General features: G+C 43.9%; 2 protein-coding genes and 1 long non-coding RNA gene across 3 annotated transcripts; all 3 read right to left on the reverse strand.

Annotated features, from left to right (window-relative positions):
• Positions 1 to 15,575: 15,575 nt before the first annotated feature.
• LOC117131508 lies at positions 15,576 to 16,825 on the reverse strand. The gene is made up of 3 exons (XR_004454663.1): positions 16,403 to 16,825; positions 16,262 to 16,325; positions 15,576 to 15,944 (listed from the first exon to the last, which is right to left on the reverse strand). It is a non-coding gene; the product is annotated as an uncharacterized LOC117131508 (long non-coding RNA).
• A 3,571-nt stretch (positions 16,826 to 20,396) lies between these two features.
• Positions 20,397 to 22,749, reverse strand: LOC117131509. The gene is made up of 2 exons (XM_033283614.1): positions 20,930 to 22,749; positions 20,397 to 20,720 (listed from the first exon to the last, which is right to left on the reverse strand). The coding sequence occupies exons 1-2, from the start codon at positions 21,426 to 21,428 to the stop codon at positions 20,716 to 20,718; spliced, it is 504 nt and encodes a 167-aa protein (XP_033139505.1). The 5' UTR covers positions 21,429 to 22,749; the 3' UTR covers positions 20,397 to 20,715.
• Positions 22,750 to 24,668: 1,919 nt separating this feature from the next.
• On the reverse strand, positions 24,669 to 26,743 carry LOC117131507. The gene is made up of 2 exons (XM_033283613.1): positions 25,016 to 26,743; positions 24,669 to 24,806 (listed from the first exon to the last, which is right to left on the reverse strand). The coding sequence occupies exons 1-2, from the start codon at positions 26,010 to 26,012 to the stop codon at positions 24,802 to 24,804; spliced, it is 1,002 nt and encodes a 333-aa protein (XP_033139504.1). The 5' UTR covers positions 26,013 to 26,743; the 3' UTR covers positions 24,669 to 24,801.
• Between the last annotated feature and the right edge of the window lie 642 nt (positions 26,744 to 27,385).

A 27,385-nucleotide genomic window follows, 5' to 3' on the forward strand; every position in this document is an offset into this window, starting at 1 on the left:
TAAGGTGATCGGATTTATTTCGAGAACCTCGGGTCGACCATCAGGGAACATCGACCGTGTCATTTTCGGTTATCTACGATCGGGGGTGTCACAGTCAGCATGCTGAGTCCAAGGACCAACGTGCTGATATGTGTACTGATGGACAGCCACGGACGTCCTGTGTGTGGTGACGGACACACACGGATAGCCACGGATGTCCTGTGTGTGCTGACGGACGCACACGGACGTCCTGTGTGTGCTGACGGACACACAGGGACACACACAGACGTCCTGTGTGTACTGACAGACACACACGGACACACATGGAAGTCCTGTGTGTGCTGACGGACACACACGGACGTCCTGTGTGTACTGACGAACAGCCACGGACAGCCACGGACGTCCTGTGTGTGCTGGCGGACACCCACGGACACACACTGACGTACACGGACAGCCACAGACGTCCTGTGTGTTCTGACGGACAGCCACAGACAGCCACATACGTCATGTGTGTGCTGGCGGACACCCACGGACGTCCTGTGTGTACTGAACAGACAGCCCACGTGGGCCAAAATCACCTAAACAGTCCACGGGAAGGGCTAGCGTGCTGAGTCCAGGGACTAACGTGCTTATATGTGTACATATGGACAGCCACAGATGCCCTTTGTGTGCTGACGAACACATACGGACACACACGGACAGCCACAGACGTCCTGTGTTTGCTGACGGACAGCCACAGACGTCCTGTGTGTGCTGGCGGACACCCACGGACGTCCTGTGTGTACTGGCGGACACCCACAGATGTCCTGTGCGTACTGCACAGACAGCCCACGTGGGCCAAAATGATCCGAACAGTCCACGGGAAGGGTCAAGGTGCTGAGTCCAAGGACCAACGTGCTGATATGTGTACTGATGGACAGCCACAGACGTTCTGTGTGTGCTGACGGACACACACGGACACACACAGACAGCCACGGACGTCCTGTGCGTGCTGACGGACACACACGGACGTCCTGTGTGTGCTGACGGACACCCAAAGACGTCTTGTGTGTACTGAACAGACAGCCCACGTGGGCCAAAATCACTCGAACAGTCCACGGGAAGGGCTAGCGTGCTGTGTCCAAGGACCAGCATGCTGATATGTGTACTGATGGATAGCCACAGACGTCCTGTGTGTGCTGACGGTCACAGACGGACACACACGAATAGCCACGAACGTCCTGTGTGTGCTGACGAACAGCCACGGACATCCTGTGTGTGGTGACAAACAGCCACGGACGTCCTGTATGTGCTGGGGACACCCACAGACGTCTTGTGTGTACTGAACAGACAGCCCACGTGGGCCAAAATCACCCAAACAGTCCACGGGATGGGCCAGCTTGCTGAGTCCAAGGACCAGCGTGCTGATATGTGTACTGATGGACAGCCACGGACGTCCTGTGTGTACTGACAGAAACACACGGATGTCCTGTGTGTGCTGACAGACACCCACGGACAGCCACGGACGTCCTGTGTGTGCTGGCGGACACCCACGGACGTCCTGTGTGTACTGAACAGACAGCCCACGTGGGCCAAAATCACCCGAACAGTCCACGGGAAGGTTCAGCGTGCTGAGTCCAAGGACCAATGTGCTGATATGTGTACTGATGGACAGCCACTGACGTCCTGTGTGGTGACGGACACACACGGACAGCCACGGACATCCTGTGTGTGCTGATGGGCGCACACGGACGTCCTGTGTCAACTGATGGACAACCACGGACGCCTTTGTGTACTGAACAGACTGCCCACGTGGGCCAAAATCACCCGAATAGTCCACGGGAAGGGCCAGCGTGCTGAGTCCAAGGACCAGCGTGCTGATATGTCTACTAATGGACAGCCACGAACGTCCTGTGTGTGCTGACAGACACACACAGACAGCCACGGATGTCCTGTGTGTGCTGACGGAAAGCCACAGACAGACACAGACATCCTGTGTGTACTGATGGACAGCCACGGACGTCCTGTGTGTGGTGACGGACACACACGGATAGCCACAGATGTCATGTGTGTGCTGACGGACGCACACAGACGTCCTGTGTGTGCTGAAGGACAAAGAGGGACACACACGGACGTCCTGTGTGTACTGACAGACACACACGGACACACACGGAAATCCTGTGTGTGCTGACGGACACACACGGACGTCCTGTGTGTGCTGACGAACAGCCACGGACGTCCTGTGTGTGCTGGTGGACACCCACGGACACACACGGACATACACGGACAGCCACAGACGTCCTGTGTGTTCTGACGGACAGCCACATACAGCCACATACGTCATTTGTGTGCTGGCGGACACCCACAGACGTCCTGTGTGTACTGAACAGACAGCCCACGTGGGCCAAAATCACCCAAACAGTCCACGGGAAGGGCCAGCATGCTGAGTCCAAGGACTAACGTGCTGATATGTGTACATATGGACAGCCACAGACGCCTTTTCTGTGCTGACGGACACATACGGACACACACAGACAGCCACATACGTCATGTGTTTGCTGACGGACAGCCACAGACGTCCTGTGTGTGCAGGCGGACACCCACGGACGTCCTGTGTGTACTGGCGGACACCCACGGACTTCCTGTGCGTACTGAACAGACAGCCCACGTGGGCCAAAATGATCCGAACAGTCCACGGGAAGGGTCAGCGTGCTGAGTCCAAGGACCAACGTGCTGATATGTGTACTGATGGACAGCCACGGACGTTATGTGTGTGCTGACGGAAAAACACGGACACACACAGACAGCCACGGACGTCCTGTGCGTGCTGACGGACACACACAGACGTCCTGTGTGTGCTGACGGACACCCAAAGACGTCCTGTGTGTACTGAACAGACAGCCCACGTGGGCCAAAATCCCCCGAACAGTCCACGGGAAGGGCCAGCGTGCTGTGTCCAAGGACCAGCATGCTGATATGTGTACTGATGGACAGCCACAGACGTCCGATGTGTGCTGACGGTCACAGACGGACACACACGGATAGCCACAGACGTCCTGTGTGTGCTGACGAACAGCCACGGACATCATGTGTGTGCTGACTAACAGCCACGGACGTCCTGTATGTGCTGGCGGACACCCACGGACGTCTTGTGTGTACTGAACAGACAGCCCACGTGGGCCAAAATCACCCAAACAGTCCATGGGATGGGCCAGCGTGCTGAGTCCAAGGACCAACGTGCTGATATGTGAACTGATGGACAGCCACGGATGTCCTGTGTCTACTGACGGACACACACGGACAGCCACGGACGTCCTGTGTGTGCTGACGGACACCCACGGACAGCCACGGACGTCCTGTGTATGCTGGCGGACACCCACGGACGTCCTGTGTGTACTGAACAGACAGCCCACGTGGGCCAAAATCACCCGAACAGTCCAAGGGAAGGTTCAGCGTGCTGAGTCCAAGGACCAACGTGCTGATATGTGTACTGATGGACAGCCACGGACGTCCTGTGTGGTGACGGACACACACGGACAGCCACGGACGTCCTGTATGTGCTGACGGACGCACACGGACGTCCTACGTCTACTGATGGACACCCACGGACGTCCTGTGTGTACTGAACAGACTGCCCACGGGGGCCAAAATCACCCGAATAGTCCACGGGAAGGGCCAGCGTGCTGAGTCCAAGGACCAGCGTGCTGATATGTTTACTAATGGACAGCCACAAACGTCATGTGTGTGCTGACAGACACACACGGACAGCCACGGATGTCCTGTGTGTGCTGACGGACAGCCACAAACAGCCACAGACATCCTGTGTGTGCTGGCGGACACCCACGGACGTCCTGTGTGTACTGAACAGACATCCCAAGTGGGCAAAAATCACCCAAACAGTCCACGGTAAGGGTCAGCGTGCGGAATCCAAGGACCAACGTGCTTATATGTGTACTGATGGACAGCCACAGACGTCCTGTGTGTGCTGGCGGACACACACGGACGTCCTGTGTGTGCTGACGGACACACACGGACGTCCTGTGTGTGCTGACGGACACACACAGACGTCTTGTGTGTGCTGACGAACAGCCACGGACAGCCACGGACGTCCTGTGTGTGCTGGCGGACTCCCACGGACACACAAGGACATACACGGACAGCCACAGACGTCCTGTGTGTGATGGACAGCCACAAACAGCCACAGACGTCTTGTGTGTTCTGGCGGACACCCACGGACGTCCTGTGTGTACTGAACAGACAGCCCACGTGGGCCAAAATCACCCAAACAGTCCACAGGAAGGGCCAGCATGCTGAGTCCAAGGACCAACGTGCTGATATGTGTACTGATGGACAGCCACGGACGTTTTGTGTGTGCTGACGGACACACACGGACACACACAGACAGCCACAGACGTCCTCTGCGTACTGACGGACACACACGGACGTCCTGTGTTTGCTGACGGACACCCAAAGACGTCCTGTGTGTACTGAACAGACAGCCCACGTGGGCCAACATCCCCCGAACAGTCCACGGGAAGGGCCAGCGTGCTGTGTCCAAGGACCAGCATGCTGATATGTGTACTGATGGACAGCCACAGACGTCCTGTTTGTGCTGACGGTCACAGACGGACACACACGGATTGCCACGGACGTCCTGTGTATGACACCCCCGATCTGGTCTAAGTATAAGTTGACTCGACCAGCCGTGCAACAATCAAACAAGAACATGCACAGCCGATCACTCGTAACTGAAACCAAACCGAGAAGCCACAATGTGTACATAAACGACTAACCCGAAGTTCCCGAAATGAATCCAGGTACCTTAGGCCAACCGCCTAAGTACACATATCCTATTAGGTACAACCCGAGGCTTTACAACCTTAAGAGTAATACCCAATAGTTGGTTCGTCCGGACAAGGACTAATATCATTTGGAACCCGTACTTTAAAAACATTCTTTATACACTATATACTTATTCATTTAAAAGAATCTTATAGATTAACCTCGAGGTTTTCGATCAACAAACCTTATACATAAAGTATATCAAAACGACTGCAAGGATAATAAAACTACCGCTGGCTAATGCCGTTCCTTCCCGTCCTAGAGTAAAGGTCTCCCACCTACTGGTTACCTGCATATCAAATGAGTCATGAGTAACTAGTTTACTCAGTGAGTATAATCCCACACCCAAACACATATCAATAGTATCCCGAGCAAGCGACACCATTTGAATGCAGTGGAATTATATTCCATAATTAATATAATTATAAGGCCTCTCAATCCATCCATGTGAATCTATCTTAAACATCACCTCCACAATACCCGCCAATCACTCATACTCTTAATATATATATATATATATGCTAAACCCGGAAAACCACCAAGGCTAACCGAGCCTAACGGGGAATAAATATAACCATCATCTCCATCAGATATTCCAAGATAGAACATCCAACGCTGCATGCAGTTACACGGCCTCCAGGGTGCGACCCCATCATCGTGTCTTCATGACCTTGATCCATATCGCAGGACCAATTCACGGTAATGCGGGATTTTCGGGAGAGTGAGTATACAATAAGACTTCACATGATTCACACTTATTAATAGAATACTTATAGATTAGTACTTGAGAACAAGTACTAAGGCTCGGGATAACCTCAAAGAATTATTCTTATTAATTCTTAAGTATTTAAACTAGATAAATACTTCATATATAAATATAGATCAAGGAGAATACTTAATCAATCAACCATAATTACTCCTTAATTAATCCATGATTAATCCTTAATTAATCAATGATTATCCCTTAATTAATTCATGATTAATTCTTAATTAATCAACCATATTCAATATTCAATATGCAATCATGCATACTCATTCATAATTCATTCATTATCTAGACTCACCTTTAAATCCATGAGATTGGCTAAGGAAGACTAGACTCGAGCTCAAGCTAATCACACTTCACTTCTGGATCACTCTCGGTTCAGAACCATCATAAGGATCCGGCTGATCCGAATACTCTCCTTGGCCATCTGAATTCAAAACATAACAGTTGGAACATAAGGTTCACTAGTCTGGTTCAAGAAGAAACTCAACTCAGTTCATAACATTTCAGTTCAGTTCTCTCATATCAGTTCGGTTCAAGACAGATTGATACCATGTTCAGCACGGCTCAGATCAGATCAGAACATACTCAGCTCATTTCAGTTCTAAACAAGATCAAATCAGTTCGGTTTAATTCCCATAATTCTTATCAGTTCGTCTACTGGTTCTATGAGACTGATTAAATCATAAACCAACCAAGACTGAAGAGAACAAGACCTTAGACAACTGATCCTGACAGGTTAACCAACATACAGCAATTGGTTCTCATCAAAACATGGCTGAATCAAGAAGCTGAAGCTTACCGGTTTTACTCAACTAATTAAACTTGACTGGTTGTCTCTCTTCAAGCTAACCACGAATTAACCTGATCAACACCACAAGAATCCATGGTTGGATTTATTCAGAATTTATCTCCAGTGTAGGCAAACCACAAAACTTCTCAAAGAAACTGATCCACAACCATCTTACCGATCAAAATCAAAGGCTGAAGAATATGGGTGATTCTAAACTCTTGGACACCAAACCTTCAGCTCTTAACCACACCAGTACACACTGGATAAAGTCACAGGATGGTGAGAAAGGTTTGTCCATGCTCAATTCTCTTCTCTGAATTTTGTTTCTGAATTTTTCAACTAGTTTTTCTCACAAATTTTTCTCTCTTCTTTCTCTCTTTCTCTCTGAATTTTTCTCTGGTTTTTCTTGCAGGTTATGAACGTCCAGAGGAGAGAAGATGGTGTTTTATAACATAAGAAGTTGCTTCAGGTGAGGGTTTACTTAAACCAAAGCAAGTTGCTGTCCTTTCCCTCCTTTGAAGAAAGATTATTTTGTTTTTATTAAACAAGCAACCAGCTTGTGACTTTCATGTGACTTTAGTGAAGCAAGCAAGCAGGTAGGTGCAGCTCATGTGACTGATTTACTGAGAAAGCAAGAAGAATAGCTGGTGAAGGTATTAGACTGGTTGGAATTTAGTTAAGAAATTTAACGACAATTTCGGACAGTTTTCGACTAAAATTTCTCATCCTTCGAATCTCGTCTTCCTTTCAACTAAGCTTGCCTAGCTTAAATAAAATTCGACCAACATTATTAACACTCTACCAGAACTATCAATGAGAGGCCTTTCGACCACAAGAAAGTCCCGTCGAGGTATTAATTCACCGGGTCGACTTTATTTTTAAATCTGATCGACCAACTCCAAACTGGTCGAGCGGAGTTTTTCTCGACCAAAAATTAACTGGCTCGTGATGGTTATTACACTGTGTGTGCTAACGAACAGCCACAGACATCCTGTGTGTGCTGACAAACAGCCACGGACGTCCTGTATGTGCTGGCGGACACCCACGGACGTCTTGTGTGTACTGAACAGACAGCCCACGTGGGCCAAAATCAACCAAACAGTCCATGGGATGGGCCAGTGTGCTGAGTCCAAGGACCAGCGTGCTGATATGTGTACTGATGGACAGCCACGGACGTCCTGTGTCTACTGACGGACACACACGGACAGCCACGGACGTCCTGTGTGTGCTGACGGAAACCCACGGACAGCCACGGACGTCCTGTGTGTGCTGGCGGACACCCACGGACGTCCTGTGTGTACTGAACAGACAGCCCACGTGGGCCAAAATCACCCGAACAGTCCACGGGAAGGTTCAGCATGCTGAGTCCAAGGACCAACGTGCTGATATGTGTACTGATGGACAGCCACGGATGTCCTGTGTGGTGACGGACACACACGGACAGCCACGGGCGTCCTGTGTGTGCTGACGGACGCACACGGACGTCCTATGTCTACTGATGGACACCCACGGACGTCCTGTGTGTACTGAACAGACTGCCCAGGTGGGCCAAAATCACCCGAATAGTCCACGGGAAGGGCCAGCGTGCTGATATGTTTACTAATGGACAGCCACAAACGTCATGTGTGTGCTGACAGAAGCACACGGACACACACGGACAGCCACGGATGTCCTGTGTGTGCTGACGGACAGCCACAAATAGCCACGGACACCCACGGACGTCCTGTGTGTACTGAACAGACATCCCACGTGGGCAAAAATCACCCAAACAGTCCACGGTAAGGGTCAGCGTGCGGATTCCAAGGACCAACGTGCTTATATGTGTACTGATGGACAGCCACAGACGTCCTGTGTGTGCTGACGGACACACACGGACGTCCTGTGTGTGCTGACGGACACACATGGACGTCCTGTGTGTGCTGACGGACGCACACGGATGTCTTGTGTGTGCTGACGAACAGCCACAGACAGCCACGGACGTCCTGTGTGTGCTGGCGGACTCCCAGGGACACACAAGGACATACACGGACAGCCACAGACGTCCTGTGCGTGCTGACGGACAGCCACAGACGTCCTGTGTGTGCTGGCGGACACCCACGGACGTCCTGTGGGTACTGAACAGACAGCCCACGTGGGCCAAAATCACCCAAACAGTCCACAGGAAGGGCCAGCGTGCTGAGTCCAAGGACCAACGTGCAGATATGTGTACAGATGGACAGCCACAGACGTCATGTGTGTGCTGACGGACACACATGGACACACACGTACAGCCACGGACGTCCTGTGTTTGCTGACGGACAGCCACAGACGTCCTGTGTTTGCTGACGGACAACCACGGACTTCCTGTGTGTGCTAGCGGACACCCACGGACGTCTTGTGTGTACTGGCGGACACCCACAGACGTCATGTGCGTACTGAACAGACAGCCCACGTGGGCCAAAATCACCCAAACAGTCCACAGGAAGGGTCAGCGTGCTGATATGTATACTGATGGACAGCCACAAACGTCCTGTGTATGCTGACGGTCACAAACGGACAGCCACGGACAGCCACAGACATCCTGTGTGTGCTGACGGACAGCCACGGACGTCCTGTGTGTGCTGGCAGACACCCACGGAAGTCCTCTGTGTACTGAACAAACATCCCACGTGGGCAAAAATCACCCAAACAGTCCACGGGAAGGGCCAGCGTGCTGAGTCCAAGGACCAGTGTGCTGTTATGTGTACTGATGGACATCCATGGACATCCGGTGTGTACTGACGGACACACACGGACACACACGGACAGCCACAGATGTTGTGTGTGCGACACCCCCGATCGTATATGACCGGAAATGACACGGTCGATGTTCCTCGATTGTCGATCTGAGGTTCTCAGAATACTTCCGATCGCCATAAACCAACAACGAAAGAGCACCAACGCTCCTATAGGATATAACTCTAGGCTTTTCAACCCGACAAAGCAATACCCGATAGTTAGTTCGTCCGGACAAGGACTAATATCATAAGGAACCCGTACTTTAAAAAAAAACTTTCTTTATATATATCAATCAAAGGCATCTTACAAAATTTGTTATAAATTAACCTCGAGGTTTTCGGTCCACAAATCTTATACATAAGATATATCAAAATGACTTTGCAAGGATAATAAAGCTACCACTGGCTAATGCTGTTCCTTCCCGCCCTAGAGTAAGGTCTCCCGCCTATTAGTTACCTGCATCACAAATGAATCATGAGTAACTAGTTTACTCAGTGAGCCTAGTCCCGCACCCCAACATATACTAATAATATCTCAAGCAATCAACTTCATTTGTATGCAGTGGAAATATATTCCATATCTGGATATTTATATATAAGGACTATCCTTCCATCATTGTGAATCTAATCATATACCTCACTTCCTATTCCCGTCTCTCATATCATTCATATAATCATATTTATATATATATATATATATATATATATATATATATATATATATATATATATATATATATATACCAGACCCGAGAAACCACAAAGGCTTAACGAGTCTAGCGAGTTAGCATCACCATCATCGCCATCAGATATTCAAAAATTGAACATCTAACGCTGCATGCAGTTACACGGCCTCCAGGGTGCGACTCCATCATCGTGTCTTCGTGACCTTGTTCCATATCGCAGGACCAATTCACGGTAATCATCATTCATACGGGAATATTTTGGAAGACAGGTTTATAATAGAACTTCACATGATTAATACTTCCATACTTAATTATATTTAATACTATACATATGTATTAGTACTTGAGAACAAATACTAAGGTTTGGAATAAACCTCTATGATCATTCATAAATATTTAATAAGTGTTTACACTAAGTAAACACCTTGCCAATTCAATATTGATCAAGAGACAAAGCCTATCAATCATCTACAATCAGTACGTTCAATCAAGAAATATTCATTCACTACTCATCAATCATCTATCTAGACTCACCTTTGATTCCATGCGATTGGCTAGGGAAGACTAGACTCGAGCTCAAGCTAATCACACTCCACTTCCGGTACACTTGAGATTCAAAACAGTCAAAATTATCTTACTGATCCGACCACTCTCCTTGATATCTGAATTCAAACCAAGTGACTGAGCGGCTACAAGGAGTGACTGGACCGATCTAGCAAAACTCCACAACCAACTAGACAGAAAACGGTTTTACTTGATGAACCAGTCTTATCCTTCAACTTTACTCGACCACTGACCTGAAACAAAGCAGTTCATAACATGATCTTCAATCCAACAGTTCGGTTCTGAAGAAGATATTTAAATCAGTTCCTAACAGCTCGGTTTACAACAAGGTTAATCAGTTCAGCTCAGGTGTAGTCCAGACCATGACCAGTTCATTTCAGATTAAATCCAATCAGTTCATAATAGATGAGATAATTCTATTCCAGCAAACTGATTTATTCTGAAATAAATTAATCTGAACCGAAGAAAGGTTAGACAATTGATCCATGACAACCGCTTAACTAAATAACATCTGATTCTGATCAAGACATGTCTGAGACAAGAGATTGAAGCTTATAACAGCAACTGATGTCCATATGAACTCAGATAATCCTCCCCTTGAAACTGAACTCATGGCTGGACTGTTTTAAACGCATAAATCTGAATCGGTTCATCACAAAAACAGAACAAGACCTAGGGTTTACTCTGGGTACCTCACCTTCTAATCTTCTACACAGCAGGGAACTGAGCTTGAGGATGGAACAATGTCATCTATGGTCGTGCCTAATTTTCCCATATTTTTTTTGTTCTGATTTTTCTCTCACTTTTTCTCTTCTTTCTCATTGTTTTCTCTCTGAAAATTTCTCTTGTTATGCTGCAGGTTATGAACGTCCAGAAGAGAGAAGAAGGTGTTTTAAAGCATAAGGAGTTACTTCAGATGAGGTTTTACTCCCACACAAGGCAAAGCTGAGGCTAGACAGGTGGAGACATGCTTCAGCACACCAAGCAGCACAAGCAGCTGAACTTTTCCTTCCCATGAAGAAAGCTACAAGCAGCTGAAGCAAGTAGCTTGTGACCAGCATGTGAGTTCTAAAGAGCAAGCAGGCAAGCAAGTAGGTGCAGGTCATGTGACCTAATTACTGAGGAAGCAAGTAGGCTAGATTGTGCAAGGCATGTGACTGTTCAGAAATAATTTTCTGAGTTGTGTCGATATTTTTCGGACTGTTTCGACTAAATAATTTTCATCATTTGAATCTCGTCCTGCTCTGAATAAACTCGCCCAGGATGAATAAAAATCGACAATAATAATTAACACTCGACCAGAACCATCAAGAGATGGTTTTTCGACCAAAAGACAGCCCCGTCGAGATTAATTCACCGTGTCGATTTTTATTTAAATTCTGATCTTAGAGAATTTTGCTGGACGAAAATTATATCTGCTCGTGAGGGTTATTACATTCTTCCCCCCTCAAAAGAATTTGTCCCCGAATTCTGAAAACGTAGCTGTACACTCTTTACTGAACAGTCTCTGAAAGGAGTTTCGGATATTAGCTCTTACCTTATCTTAATCTTCCCATATCAAAACAACTCATGGTCGATCCCTTGATTACCCCAACCGATCCTTTCTTTTCTGAGCAGCTACTTTCAAGATAACCAAATTCTTTACTCTGCACAACTCTTGTCAACTGCGGTCTGCATACTTTTTCTAACAATCTTTTCTATCACTTCTCAACCTTTTCTATCTGACTTTCCCCCATAACAGGAACATGAAATTTGGAACATGAGGTGATGTGCCATACATGAATGTAACACCTCCAGTCTGGTCAATGATAACTTGATTAACAGTGCAACAATCAAACAAGAACATGCACGACCAATCATGCCAACATGATTCGGACCAGGGGTGCTACTCTCAAATAAACACACTCACCCATTCCAAGAATAATTTCACTTACAGTATTCTTTACACTTCTGATCTATCTGAGACGCTCTTCATAATATTCTGACTACTACTAGAACTCGACAAGACCCACTTGGGGAGATCCCTAGGCTATGACAACGAATTCAGGTTCAACAAGAATATTGAACAGCTTACTTCTAGATAGCAACAACTCTTCCAATTCCTTAAGCATAACTTCAAATTCTCTAGCTATCTGATTGTTCACTATATTCTGATCCTTGTCATCTTCTCTTTTCCTAATGATCAAGATAATGGAATACACATCTCCACCTTTTCCCAAAAGGTCTTCAACTCCCAAGACTGATACGAACGATGCTCCAACACTTGGTAGAATACCATTGTAGGCCATTGGCGACTAGTCTTCTTCCAAAAAATTTATTTCCTCAACATCCTAATTGAGCTCGGTAACTATATAGCCAATCTGACTCTAGATAGAAACATACCTCTCTAACGGAAGTACTGAGGAATGGGGAAAGGCTTACCATAAATTTTTACATGGCAGCCACTACTTCCAGGAATAAGAACGGATACTTGAATTCAACAAAGTGAATCCTTTCTAATACTATGACAGTGCTCGGGAACTACAACTATGTGTTGTTCCCGAATAAAACACAATATGGGCTGAAAATTTCATCCATTGGCAAGGTTTCTTACGACACCTTGATCACATTTCACACTTTTTTTAATCATTCATAAAAAATTTTAAAATTCACACAACACACAATGTGATAAGAAGCAAACCTATGATTGGACCTATCAGGGGTTTTGGCGGTCCGACAACTATAAAGTGTAGGCTCTACCCAAATAGCCTAACACTTGGATGTGGACTAACGGTAAGGAAACGTGAACAAGTTCAACAAGTGTTATCCTAGGTATCGGTAACGTAGATCGGGTAACTTCATGAGGAAGGGTAACCTAAAATCCTAACTCTTCACAAGAACCACCAAAGTGCGAATGATGCAAACATTCCAGGATTTCCCAAACTTTGACAATCACGACCATTCTTTGATCTGCAGCGGTTGGAAAATAAACGGTATGCATTACTTGGTTAACTTTTTGAGAAATAATAGCTTCTTTAACATTCACGTCATACTCTAACATCTCCTCGAAGCTTTGAAACTCCATGGTGTTTTATCTACTCCAAAATTCTTGGCTAAATTCCCAAAGATTTCCGTATGATCTTTGGTTTATTCTCCAAACTATAATCGATGAATGAAATTCACTCGACCACATATCTCGATGCTGAAATTATTGTATATGATTAACTCGACCTGAACCTTCTGGCGGAAACATCCCACTGTACCAACTCCGTGAACTGAATCTTCAATCGGTCCCATATCTTGTGTAGAAAATTCTAGTTCTTAAACTCTCGAGATCTGTCCAACTCGATCTCACCTCTCTGAAGTAATTCTTGACTCTCGACCCACAAATCATCGCGTTCATCTCCAAATATCTTGCTACCAAATCCTTCATGTAATTCTCTGAACATTGGCCACGTCAATGTTTTGCTCTGGGTGTTTCATCCCAAATCTGCCTCAAGCCATAGTATACCTCGAACGGTTTAGTCCTTCTTCCGTATCTTGTGGTTCCACTACTTCTTTCCATCATAAGCTTGAAGATGTATTGTTGCCAACAGAAAGATGCATGTGTGTCCATCGTCTTGTACTACAGTTGAACCATCTCTTCCTCCAACGCTAAGCTCCAAACAAATGTTGAACAATTCAGGCTTGTACTGCTCTGTTTCTTGTACGTCTTAGCATTAGCTGGTTAGACTTGAGAAGCCGGAAGAATAAGTGCATCTGAGTGATCATGTGCATTCAAATCGTACTGAATTGGATCACAAACAACACCCACCTTGACATCGATAACACACGGAGATGTATTCGATGTATCAATTATGTCCCATAAATCTCTCTAAAGTATTAGCATCCCCCACTAAAACTCAGAAGAACAGCATGAAGGCATGAGGTTACTGACTTCTAGCAGCACGGTAGTGAACCCCACCATGAGGGTAGCAAACTCGAGCCTGATGATAGTAACATCGGTAAGTACAGTCACCCGTTCAAGCTTGTCTCGGTGCTTATGCTATGAAAGATCACTGTTAGATAACTACCCATGACTATCTATCCTAACATGAAGGAACCAGCCAGCATATCCTAGTTATCCTTGCGACTCATTTTGACTCGAAAAACATTTAAAACAAGTCCCATTCTAGAATCGTATAACCATGCTCTGATACCACCTTTGTGACACCCCCGATCGTAGATGACCGGAAATGACACGGTTGATGTTCCTCGATTGTGGATCTGAGGTTCTCAGAATACTTCCGATCGCCTTAGACCAACAACCAAAGAACACCAATGCTCCTATCGGATATAACTCTAGGCTTTTCAACCCGACAAAGCAATACCCAATAGTTAGTTCGTCCGGACAAGGACTAATATCATATGGAACCCGTACTTTAAAAAAAAATTCTGTATATATATCAATCAAAAGCATCTTACAAAATTTGTTATAAATTAACCTCGAGGTTTTCGGTCAACAAATCTTATACATAAGATATTTCAAAATGACTTTGCAAGGGTAATAAAACTCCCGCTGGCTAATGTTGTTCCTTCCCGTCCTAGTGTAAGGTCTCCCGCCTATTAGTTACCTGCATCAAAAATGAGTCATGAGTAACTAGTTTACTCAGTGAGCCTAGTCCCGCACCCCAACATATACTAATAATATCTCAAGCAATCAACTTCATTTGTATGCAGTGGAAATATATTCCATATCTGGATATTTATATATAAGGACTATCCTTCCATCATTATGAATCTAATCATATACCTCACTTCCTATTCCCGTCTCTCATATCATTCATATAATCATATTTATATATATATATATATATAAACCAGACCCGAGAAACCACAAAGGCTAAACGAGTCTAGCGAGTTAGCATCACCATCATCGCCATCAGATATTCAAAAATTGAACATCTAACGCTGCATGCAGTTACACAGCCTCCAGGGTGCGACCCCATCATCGTGTCTTCGTGACCTTGTTCCATATCGCAGGACCAATTTACGGTAATCATCATTCATACATGAATATTTTGGAAGACAGGTTTATAATAGGACTTCACATGATTAATACTTCCATACTCAATTATATTTAATACTATACATATGTATTAGTACTTGAGAACAAGTACTAAGGTTTGGAATAAACCTCTATGATCATTCATAAATATTTAATAAGTGTTTACACTAAGTAAACACCTTACCAATTCAATATTGATCAAGAGACAAAGCCTATCAATCATCTAAAAATCAGTACGTTCAATCAAGAAATATTCATTCACTATTCATCAGTCATCTATCTAGACTCACCTTTGATTCCATGAGATTGGCTAGGGAAGACTAGACTCGAGCTCAAGCTAATCACACTCCACTTCCGGTACACTTGAGATTCAAAACAGTCAAAATTATCTGACTGACTCGACCACTCTCCTTGATATCTGCATTCAAACCAAGTGACTGAGCGGCTACAAGGAGTGACTGGACCGATCTAGCAAAACTCCACAACCAATTAGACAGAAAATGGTTTTACTTGATGAACCAGTCTTATCCTTCAACTTTACTCGACCACTGACCTTAAACAGAGCAGTTCATAACATGATCTTCAATCCAACAGTTCGGTTCTGAAGAAGATATTTAATTCAGTTCCTAACAGCTCGGTTTACAACAAGGTTAATCAGTTCAGCTCAGGTGTAGTCCAGACCATGACCCGTTCATTTCAGATTAAATCCAATCAGTTCATAATAGATGAGATAATTATATCCCAGCAAACTGATTTATTCTAAAATAAATAAATCTGAACCGAAGAAGACAATTGATCCATGACAACCGCTTAACTAAATAACATCTGATTCTGATCAAGACATGTCTGAGACAAGAGATTGAAGTTTACAACAGCAACTGATGGCCATATGAACTCAGATAATCCTCCCCTTGAAACTGAACTCATGGCTGGACTGTTTTAAAAGCATAAATCAGAATCGGTTCATCACAAAAACAGAACAAGACCTAGGGTTTACTCTGGGTACCTCACCTTCTGATCTTCTACACAGCAGTGAACTGAGCTAGAGGATGGAACAAAGTCATCTATGGTGGTGGCTAATTTTCCCATTTTTTTTTTCTGATTTTTCTCTCACTTTTTCTCTTCTTTCTCATTGTTTTCTCTCTGAAAATTTCTCTTGTTATGCTGCAGGTTATGAACGTCCAGAAGAGAGAAGAAGGTGTTTTAAAGGATAAGGAGTCACTTCAGATGAGGGTTTACTCCCACACAAGGCAAAGCTGAGGCTAGACAGGTGGAGACATGCTTCAGCACACCAAGCAGCACAAGCAGCTGAACTTTTCCTTCCCATGAAGAAAGCTACAAGCAGCTGAAGCAAGTAGCTTGTGACCAGCATGTGACTTCTAATGAGCAAGCAGGCAAGCAAGTAGGTGCAGGTCATGTGACCTAATTACTGAGGAAGCAAGTAGGCTAGAAGGTGCAAGGCATGTGACTGTTCAGAAATAATTTTCAGAGTTTTGTCGATATTTTTGGGACTGTTTCCACTAAATATTTTTCATTATTCAAATCTCGTCCTGCTCTGAATAAACTCGCCCAGCATGAATAAAAATAGAAAATAATAATTAACACTCGACCAGAACCATCAAGAGATGGTTTTTCGACCAAAAGACAGCCCCGTCGAGATTAATTCACCGTGTCGATTTTTATTTAAATTCTGATCGATCAATTTTCAAACTGATCTTAAAGAATTTTCTTGACCAAAATTATATCTGCTCGTGAGGGTTATTACACTGTGTGCTGACGGACACACACGGACAGCCACGGACGTCCTGTGTGTGCTGGCGGACACCCACAGACATCCTGTTTGTACTGAACAGACAGCCCATGTGGGCCAAAATCACCCGAACAATCCACGGGAAGGTTCAGTGTGCTGAGTTCAAGGACCAACGTGCTGATATGTGTACTGATGGACAGCAACAGACGTCCTGTGTGTGCTGACGGACACACATCGACAGCCACGGACGTCCTGTGTGTGCTGACGGACGCACACGAACGTCCTGTGTCTGCTGACGGACACCCACGGTCGTCCTGTGTGTACTGAACAGACAGCCCATGTGGACCAAAATCACCCGAACAGTCCACGGGAAGGGCCAGCGTGTTGATATGTGTACTGATGGACAGCCACGAACGTCCTGTGTGTGCTGACCGACACACACGAACAGCCATGAACAGCCACGAACGTCCTGTGTGTGCTGACGGACAGCCACAGACAACCACGGACGTCCTGTGTGTGCTGGTGGACACCCACGGACATCCTGTGTGTACTGAACAGACAGCCCACGTGGACCAAAATCACCCAAACAGTCCACGGGAAGGGTCAGCGTGCTGAGTCCAAGGACCAACGTGCTTATATGTGTACTGATGGACAGCCACGGACGTGCTGTGTGTGCTGACGGACACACACGGACACACACGAACGTCCTGTGTGTGCTGACGGGCACACACGAACGTCCTGTGTGTGCTGACGGACAGACACGGACGTCCTGTGTGTGCTGACGAACAGCCACAGACATCCTGTGTGTGCTGGCGGACACCCACGGACACACACGAACATACACGAACAGCCACAGACGTCCTGTGTCTGCTGACGGACCGCCACAGACAGCCACGGACGTCCTGTGTGTGCTGGCGGACACCCACAGACGTCCTGTGTGTACTGAACAGACAGCCCACGCGGGCCAAAATCACCCAAAAAGTCCCTGGGAAGGGCCAGCGTGCTTATTCCAAGGACCAACGTGCTGATATGTGTACTGATGGATAGCCACGGACATCCTGTGTGTGCTGACGGATACAGATGGACAGCCACGGACGTCCTGTGTGTGCTGGCGGACACCCACGGACATCATGTTTTTGCTGGCGGACACCTACGGGCGTCCTGTGTGTATTTAACAGACAGCCCACGTGGGCAAAAATCACCCAAACAGTCCACAGGAAGGGTCAGCGTCCTGACTCCAAGGACCAACTGTTGTAGGCACAGGGGAGGTAACCCACGAATAGATAGAATGGTGGAACCAAGGTTTAAACCTGAAAACAAGAGAACCGATTTTTATGAGTTTTCTTAGAGTTTTATAATGCAAACAGAAACAAATATGAATATGAATCAAAATGACAATATGAATAAAAACAAATAGAAAAGGGATAGATTGATGGATATGGGATCTTTGTTGCTGGATGTGTATCACTCTCAACAAGGATCAATGGATGGGAGATGAATGAAGATGGAACCGGTCTTGCTGGATGTGTATCACTCTCAAGATCGATTAATGGATGGAGATGGGATGATGGACGCCACAAAGCTCTGTGAAAGGAGGCTTTGATAAGTCAAGTTGCTCCAGAGTTGTGTCTCACACACTCAAAAGACTTAGGACAATAGTTTTGACAAAACTAGAAAAACTGAATAATTCATAATACTTTCAAAGATGGGTGATTTACAATGAAACAAAGACTAGAGCTTTATAGGCTCGACCAAGGACTCTCTAACAGTCATAAAATGACATAAGGAAAGAAATAAAATCGAAATAAGAATCTTGGAAGCAAAAGAATTGATGGCTCCTTGAAAACTAGCCGTTGGAGGCTTAATGATGAGAATCTTGGCCAAATGAATGTAGATGGTGTCCTCCTTGTATCTGGACGGTTTGAGGGGGTAAGTGAGCTTCCTGGGAATCTTCTTAATGGTCTGGAAGGTGCTGATGTCGTGCATAGACTGAAGGAAAAAGAGCTGTTGGAGTTTTAATGCTTGAGACTCCAAATAAGGCAGTTTGGTGATAATGGGGATCTTCTTATTCCTATGTGGGCTGGTGCATGGGATGAAGTTGTAGAACTCTTCTGGCTCGTGTATAATGTCTCCCGGATGTCTTGGTTTAGTCTGGATGTCGTCTGGTTCTCCTGGTTGGATTGGAATTGCTTGGAATGGATCAAACCAAAAGATTGTCCAATCTTCCCATAAATAGCTCCGGTTTGATTTAAGTGATTCTCCATTGAACCGACTGATCTCCTGGGTTCTGGTGCAGCTAAGTACTTCTGGAATACCTCCTGATTGGTTGAAATGATCTCCTGGTCGCCAATTTCTGGTTTGAAGCTGATTGAACCGGTTAGCTTCCAATTGAGGCGAGTGTAGCACTGGTTTGACCGGTTCTGGCAAATTGAACATATCTTCTGATTTCCGTGTTCATTTCTCCTGAAATTTGGCTTTCTGGAAAGCTGATAAACTCCTCTTGACTCCAATGATGGGCTTTGTTTCAGGCCGCTCCTTCCTGGGCTGGAATCTCCTTCTAAAGTCGGGTACTCGCAGATGGACGGGCTGAGAAACCTCTGAGTTGCAAAATTCATAACTTCTTGCTCCGTGAATATTTTAGCCCAATTCCAATTGTCCTGGACTCCTTCTGGAGTGTAGAATCCATAACAATTATCCTCGTGACTTAAACCCTCCTGGTTTGTAAGATAAAGTATTTTAGTGCACATGTGTTCTGCTTGGCGCCTTGGCTGGTTAAGTAGGGCTTTGGGTTGACCTCTGGTTCGGTTGCTGATCTGATGACCACATCATCCCCTCCCTCTTGACAAGGTTTCGACCTCGAAACTATGTAACCTGCAACAAGATAGAGCAAGTCAGCTTTCATCCTCTTTTGAGATTCTAAAACCTTACCTTGGAACTGTTTCGGTTTGGGAATGGAATTTGTATCAGGTGGTTCTCCTTTGAGAAAATAGGAATGGATCACGCTTCTGCTCTGGACATGGTTATTTCTTATCTTCTGGAGTGGATGGTCTTTCAAATTTTTGGTGGCCACGTTTCTGATCATCTTTGGAGTTGATCCTCCTAGCAACATACGATAATCTGGTGGGATTTCTTTGAAGCTTTCTTCCTTGCAACCTGAAAAATTCTCAACATTCTGGACAAAAAGCAAGTGCATTATATCTGTCATTGAAATATTAAGAACATGCTTATCTAAAAGGAATCTTACCATAGGTTTGGAAATTGAACAATGGATTGTTCAGATTTCGGTTTCCACTTAGAAGTGGGTTCATGGCTGAGCTTAGGGTCTGGTTCTTTCTTTGGAACTACAATAAGCTTATAGCTTTCATTTGTTCTACCTGTACCAAGAACACACACGTCAATACTAGTATCCAAAGGTGGTGTGTGAAACTTACCTTGTTGGGATACTTTTATGACCGGTTTTGCTTCTTTAAGCAACATGGACTGCATTGTGTCTTGAACCATCTTCTGGTCCATCACAGGTGTGGCGCCTGGTGGCTCCTCTCCTTTGAATTCATGCTCCTTATTTCCTGTTACATCACCCTTTGACAAAGACAAGTGCATTACATAAGAATTTGGAATCAATAAATCAGATTGAATAAAACTATCACTTTTCATAGATAATTCTGTTTTCTCTTCTACTGATGTTTCTATCAATGCTTTCTTGGTAGGACAAACTACAGCAAAGTGTCCTCTTTTATGACATCTAGAACATGTCTGATCTTTTAAATCTTTAAATTTAGAAGACTTACCTTGGCTTGATGCCTCTTCTTTCTCTGGGTTTGAAATCTCATCATTCCTTGGACTTAAATCATGAACAACTTTTAAATCCAACAAGGACTTTGAGATCGTGTCTTTCTTGACTTCAGGACCTATCTTATCATCCTTGGACAAAGACAAGTGACTCATAACAGTGGGAGATGATTTACAAACAAATTTATCAAGTATAGGACTTACCTTGGCCTTTTCTTGAAAAATCAGTTTGTCTGGTTTTTCTTTGTGTCTGGCCAATGTGTCTTGGCTGACAAACTTCTTCTCCTCCATGGTCTTTGGGACCTCAATAGGTTGGTTTTGATCATAGCAAACCGTGGACTTCTGGTTTGGCCGAATCTGGTCTTGATGGATCAAGCTTCTATGACCTTCTTTTGGTACATCTTTTCTTGCTTCTTTGGAACCATGAGTTGGATACCTCCTTGGATATAGTTCCTGGATTTCAGAACTTGTAATCTTGGGTGCAAACTCATATCTCATGACTTCCTTAAGAGCTCTCCATGTTTTGATAGTTGGCTCCTTGTAAAACCATCTATCACCTTCTTCTTGTACCCACCATTCAAAGGCATCATCTCTAAGTTGTTCAATGGCATAAGCAAGCCTCTCTTCCTTCAAGATGTTGTTGTAGTGAAACCATTCATCAAGGTTCCTCTCCCATATTAGATAACCTCTTTTTCCTGAAAATGTAAAGAGTTTAATTTTATCAGCAAAAGAGTTATAATTAAATTGAGAATTAACAACATGATGGTTGTGGGTTTGAGAAGTTGGGGTTTGATTGATCCTTGAAGGATCTGGTGGCTTGGGCTCGACATAGACAGCCTCTGGAGCATCTCCAAATCTCCTTTCTCCTGGCTGTGGACGTTGGCCTTGTGCCTTCTTTCTTTTCTCAGCTGTGCAATCAGATCAACCTCTTGCAAAGCTGTCAAATGTTGGTTCTGTTTGGCCATCTGACATTGGCCGTGTGTTTCTCCTACCATGGCTTCCTGAAAACACTCTCAAAGATAAAGTGAAGAAAAGGGAAGGTCTGGTCGAACCAAAATAAATCAAGTGCACAATGCAATTTAAACTAAACCGATAAAATATGCAATTATGAACCGAAATGAAATAAAGTATGCTAAAATTATTATTTTTTTTTTTGGTTTTCTCAATGCAAACACGAAATGGACCAACTAATATGGCATGAAACAATAACTAGTATGATTTTTTTTTTTGAAGGATATGCAAACAAAGGAAACAAATTCAAAATGACAATTTTTATGGGATTTTCGATTATGGAAACAAAACAAAAAGGAAACTAACAGGAATTCGAAACTAAGTGAAAGTAATATGAATCAAGCACAACTTTCTTTTTCTTTTCGTTGTTTATAAGAACAGCAAGAACAAAATATGCAGAAACAAAAACTTGAAGCAAAAGACTGTTTATGGAATTTTTTTTGATTTTCGATAAAGACAAAACAAATGCAAGCAAATGAAATATGATGCAAGGATAGATATAACCTGATTCAGGAACTTCAGCTCTGATACCAAAATGTTGTAGGCACAGGGGAGGTAACCCACGAATAGATAGAATGGTGGAACCAAGGTTTAAACCTGAAAACAAGAGAACCGATTTTTATGAGTTTTCTTAGAGTTTTATAATGCAAACAGAAACAAATATGAATATGAATCAAAATGACAATATGAATAAAAACAAATAGAAAAGGGATAGATTGATGGATATGGGATCTTTGTTGCTGGATGTGTATCACTCTCAACAAGGATCAATGGATGGGAGATGAATGAAGATGGAACCGTCTTGCTGGATGTGTATCACTCTCAAGATCGATTAATGGATGGAGATGGATGATGGACGCCACAAAGCTCTGTAAAGGAGGCTTTGATAAGTCAAGTTGCTCCAGAGTTGTGTCTCACACACTCAAAAGACTTAGGACAATAGTTTTGACAAAACTAGAAAAACTGAATAATTCATAATACTTTCAAAGATGGGTGATTTACAATGAAACAAAGACTAGAGCTTTATAGGCTCGACCAAGGACTCTCTAACAGTCATAAAATGACATAAGGAAAGAAATAAAATCGAAATAAGAATCTTGGAAGCAAAAGAATTGATGGCTCCTTGAAAACTAGCCGTTGGAGGCTTAATGATGAGAATCTTGGCCAAATGAATGTAGATGGTGTCCTCCTTGTATCTGGACGGTTTGAGGGGGTAAGTGAGCTTCCTGGGAATCTTCTTAATGGTCTGGAAGGTGCTGATGTCGTGCATAGACTGAAGGAAAAAGAGCTGTTGGAGTTTTAATGCTTGAGACTCCAAATAAGGCAGTTTGGTGATAATGGGGATCTTCTTATTCCTATGTGGGCTGGTGCATGGGATGAAGTTGTAGAACTCTTCTGGCTCGTGTATAATGTCTCCTGGATGTCTTTGTTTAGTCTGGATGTCGTCTGGTTCTCCTGGTTGGATTGGAATTGCTTGGAATGGATCAAACCAAAAGATTGTCCAATCTTTCCATAAATAGCTCCGGTTTGATTTAAGTGATTCTCCATTGAACCGACTGATCTCCTGGGTTCTGGTGCAGCTAAGTACTTCTGGAATACCTCCTGATTGGTTGAAATGATCTCCTGGTCGCCAATTTCTGGTTTGAAGCTGATTGAACCGGTTAGCTTCCAATTGAGGCGAGTGTAGCACTGGTTTGACCGGTTCTGGCAAATTGAACATATCTTCTGATTTCCGTGTCCATTTCTCCTGAAATTTGGCTTTCTGGAAAGCTGATAAACTCCTCTTGACTCCAATGATGGGCTTTGTTTCAGGCCGCTCCTTCCCTGGGCTGGAATCTCCTTCTAAAGTCGGGTACTCGCAGATGGACGGGCTGAGAAACCTCTGAGTTGCAAAATTCATAACTTCTTGCTCCGTGAATATTTTAGCCCAATTCCAATTGTCCTGGACTCCTTCTGGAGTGTAGAATCCATAACAATTATCCTCGTGACTTAAACCCTCCTGGTTTGTAAGATAAAGTATTTTAGTGCACATGTGTTCTGCTTGGCGCCTTGGCTGGTTAAGTAGGGCTTTGGGTTGACCTCTGGTTCGGTTGCTGATCTGATGACCACATCATCCCCTCCCTCTTGACAAGGTTTCGACCTCGAAACTATGTAACCTGCAACAAGATAGAGCAAGTCAGCTTTCATCCTCTTTTGAGATTCTAAAACCTTACCTTGGAACTGTTTCGGTTTGGGAATGGAATTTGTATCAGGTGGTTCTCCTTTGAGAAAATAGGAATGGATCACGCTTCTGCTCTGGACATGGTCATTTCTTATCTTCTGGAGTGGATGGTCTTTCAAATTTTTGGTGGCCACGTTTCTGATCATCTTTGGAGTTGATCCTCCTAGCAACATAAGATAATCTGGTGGGATTTCTTTGAAGCTTTCTTCCTTGCAACCTGAAAAATTCTCAACATTCTGGACAAAAAGCAAGTGCATTATATCTGTCATTGAAATATTAAGAACATGCTTATCTAAAAGGAATCTTACCATAGGTTTTGGAAATTGAACAATGGATTGTTCAGATTTCGGTTTCCACTTAGAAGTGGGTTCATGGCTGAGCTTAGGGTCTGGTTCTTTCTTTGGAACTACAATAAGCTTATAGCTTTCATTTGTTCTACCTGTACCAAGAACACACACGTCAGTACTAGTATCCAAAGGTGGTGTGTGAAACTTACCTTGTTGGGATACTTTTATGACCGGTTTTGCTTCTTTAAGCAACATGGACTGCATTGTGTCTTGAACCATCTTCTGGTCCATCACAGGTGTGGCGCCTGGTGGCTCCTCTCCTTTGAATTCATGCTCCTTATTTCCTGTTACATCACCCTTTGACAAAGACAAGTGCATTACATAAGAATTTGGAATCAATAAATCAGATTGAATAAAACTATCACTTTTCATAGATAATTCTGTTTTCTCTTCTACTGATGTTTCTATCAATGCTTTCTTGGTAGGACAAACTACAGCAAAGTGTCCTCTTTTATGACATCTAGAACATGTCTGATCTTTTAAATCTTTAAATTTAGAAGACTTACCTTGGCTTGATGCCTCTTCTTTCTCTGGGTTTGAAATCTCATCATTCCTTGGACTTAAATCATGAACAACTTTTAAATCCAACAAGGACTTTGAGATCGTGTCTTTCTTGACTTCAGGACCTATCTTATCATCCTTGGACAAAGACAAGTGACTCATAACAGTGGGAGATGATTTACAAACAAATTTATCAAGTATAGGACTTACCTTGGCCTTTTCTTGAAAAATCAGTTTGTCTGGTTTTTCTTTGTGTCTGGCCAATGTGTCTTGGCTGACAAACTTCTTCTCCTCCATGGTCTTTGGGACCTCAATAGGTTGGTTTTGATCATAGCAAACCGTGGTCTTCTGGTTTGGCCGAATCTGGTCTTGATGGATCAAGCTTCTATGACCTTCTTTTGGTACATCTTTTCTTGCTTCTTTGGAACCATGAGTTGGATACCTCCTTGGATATAGTTCCTGGATTTCAGAACTTGTAATCTTGGGTGCAAACTCATATCTCATGACTTCCTTAAGAGCTCTCCATGTTTTGATAGTTGGCTCCTTGTAAAACCATCTATCACCTTCTTCTTGTACCCACCATTCAAAGGCATCATCTCTAAGTTGTTCAATGGCATAAGCAAGCCTCTCTTCCTTCAAGATGTTGTTGTAGTGAAACCATTCATCAAGGTTCCTCTCCCATATTAGATAACCTCTTTTTCCTGAAAATGTAAAGAGTTTAATTTTATCAGCAAAAGAGTTATAATTAAATTGAGAATTAACAACATGATGTTTGTGGGTTTGAGAAGTTGGGGTTTGATTGATCCTTGAAGGATCTGGTGGCTTGGGCTCGACATAGACAGCCTCTGGAGCATCTCCAAATCTCCTTTCTCCTGGCTGTGGACGTTGGCCTTGTGCCTTCTTTCTTTTCCTCAGCTGTGCAATCAGATCAACCTCTTGCAAAGCTGTCAAATGTTGGTTCTGTTTGGCCATCTGACATTGGCCGTGTGTTTCTCCTACCATGGCTTCCTGAAAACACTCTCAAAGATAAAGTGAAGAAATGGGAAGGTCTGGTCGAACCAAAATAAATCAAGTGCACAATGCAATTTAAACTAAACCGATAAAATATGCAATTATGAACCGAAATGAAATAAAGTATGCAAAAATTATTTTTTTTTTTTTTGGTTTTCTCAATGCAAACACGAAATGGACCAACTAATATGGCATGAAACAATAACTAGTATGATTTTTTTTTTTTGAAGGATATGCAAACAAAGGAAACAAATTCAAAATGACAATGTTTATGGGATTTTCGATTATGGAAACAAAACAAAAAGGAAACTAACAGGAATTCGAAACTAAGTGAAAGTAATATGAATCAAGCACAACTTTCTTTTTCTTTTTCGTTGTTTATAAGAACAGCAAGAACAAAATATGCAGAAACAAAAACTTGAAGCAAAAGACTGTTTATGGAATTTTTTTTTTTGATTTTCGATAAAGACAAAACAAATGCAAGCAAATGAAATATGATGCAAGGATAGATATAACCTGATTCAGGAACTTCAGCTCTGATACCAAAATGTTGTAGGCACAGGGGAGGTAACCCACGAATAGATAGAATGGTGGAACCAAGGTTTAAACCTGAAAACAAGAGAACCGATTTTTATGAGTTTTCTTAGAGTTTTATAATGCAAACAGAAACAAATATGAATATGAATCAAAATGACAATATGAATAAAAACAAATAGAAAAGGGATAGATTGATGGATATGGGATCTTTGTTGCTGGATGTGTATCACTTTCAACAAGGATCAATGGATGGGAGATGAATGAAGATGGAACCGGTCTTGCTGGATGTGTATCACTCTCAAGATCGATTAATGGATGGAGATGGGATGATGGACGCCACAAAGCTCTGTGAAAGGAGGCTTTGATAAGTCAAGTTGCTCCAGAGTTGTGTCTCACACACTCAAAAGACTTAGGACAATAGTTTTGACAAAACTAGAAAAACTGAATAATTCATAATACTTTCAAAGATGGGTGATTTACAATGAAACAAAGACTAGAGCTTTATAGGCTCGACCAAGGACTCTCTAACAGTCATAAAATGACATAAGGAAAGAAATAAAATCGAAATAAGAATCTTGGAAGCAAAAGAATTGATGGCTCCTTGAAAACTAGCCGTTGGAGGCTTAATGATGAGAATCTTGGCCAAATGAATGTAGATGGTGTCCTCCTTGTATCTGGACGGTTTGAGGGGGTAAGTGAGCTTCCTGGGAATCTTCTTAATGGTCTGGAAGGTGCTGATGTCGTGCATAGACTGAAGGAAAAAGAGCTGTTGGAGTTTTAATGCTTGAGACTCCAAATAAGGCAGTTTGGTGATAATGGGGATCTTC

The sequence above is a fragment of the Brassica rapa genome, unplaced genomic scaffold, assembly GCF_000309985.2.
Source record: "Brassica rapa cultivar Chiifu-401-42 unplaced genomic scaffold, CAAS_Brap_v3.01 Scaffold1005, whole genome shotgun sequence".
Classification (NCBI taxonomy): domain Eukaryota; kingdom Viridiplantae; phylum Streptophyta; class Magnoliopsida; order Brassicales; family Brassicaceae; genus Brassica; species Brassica rapa.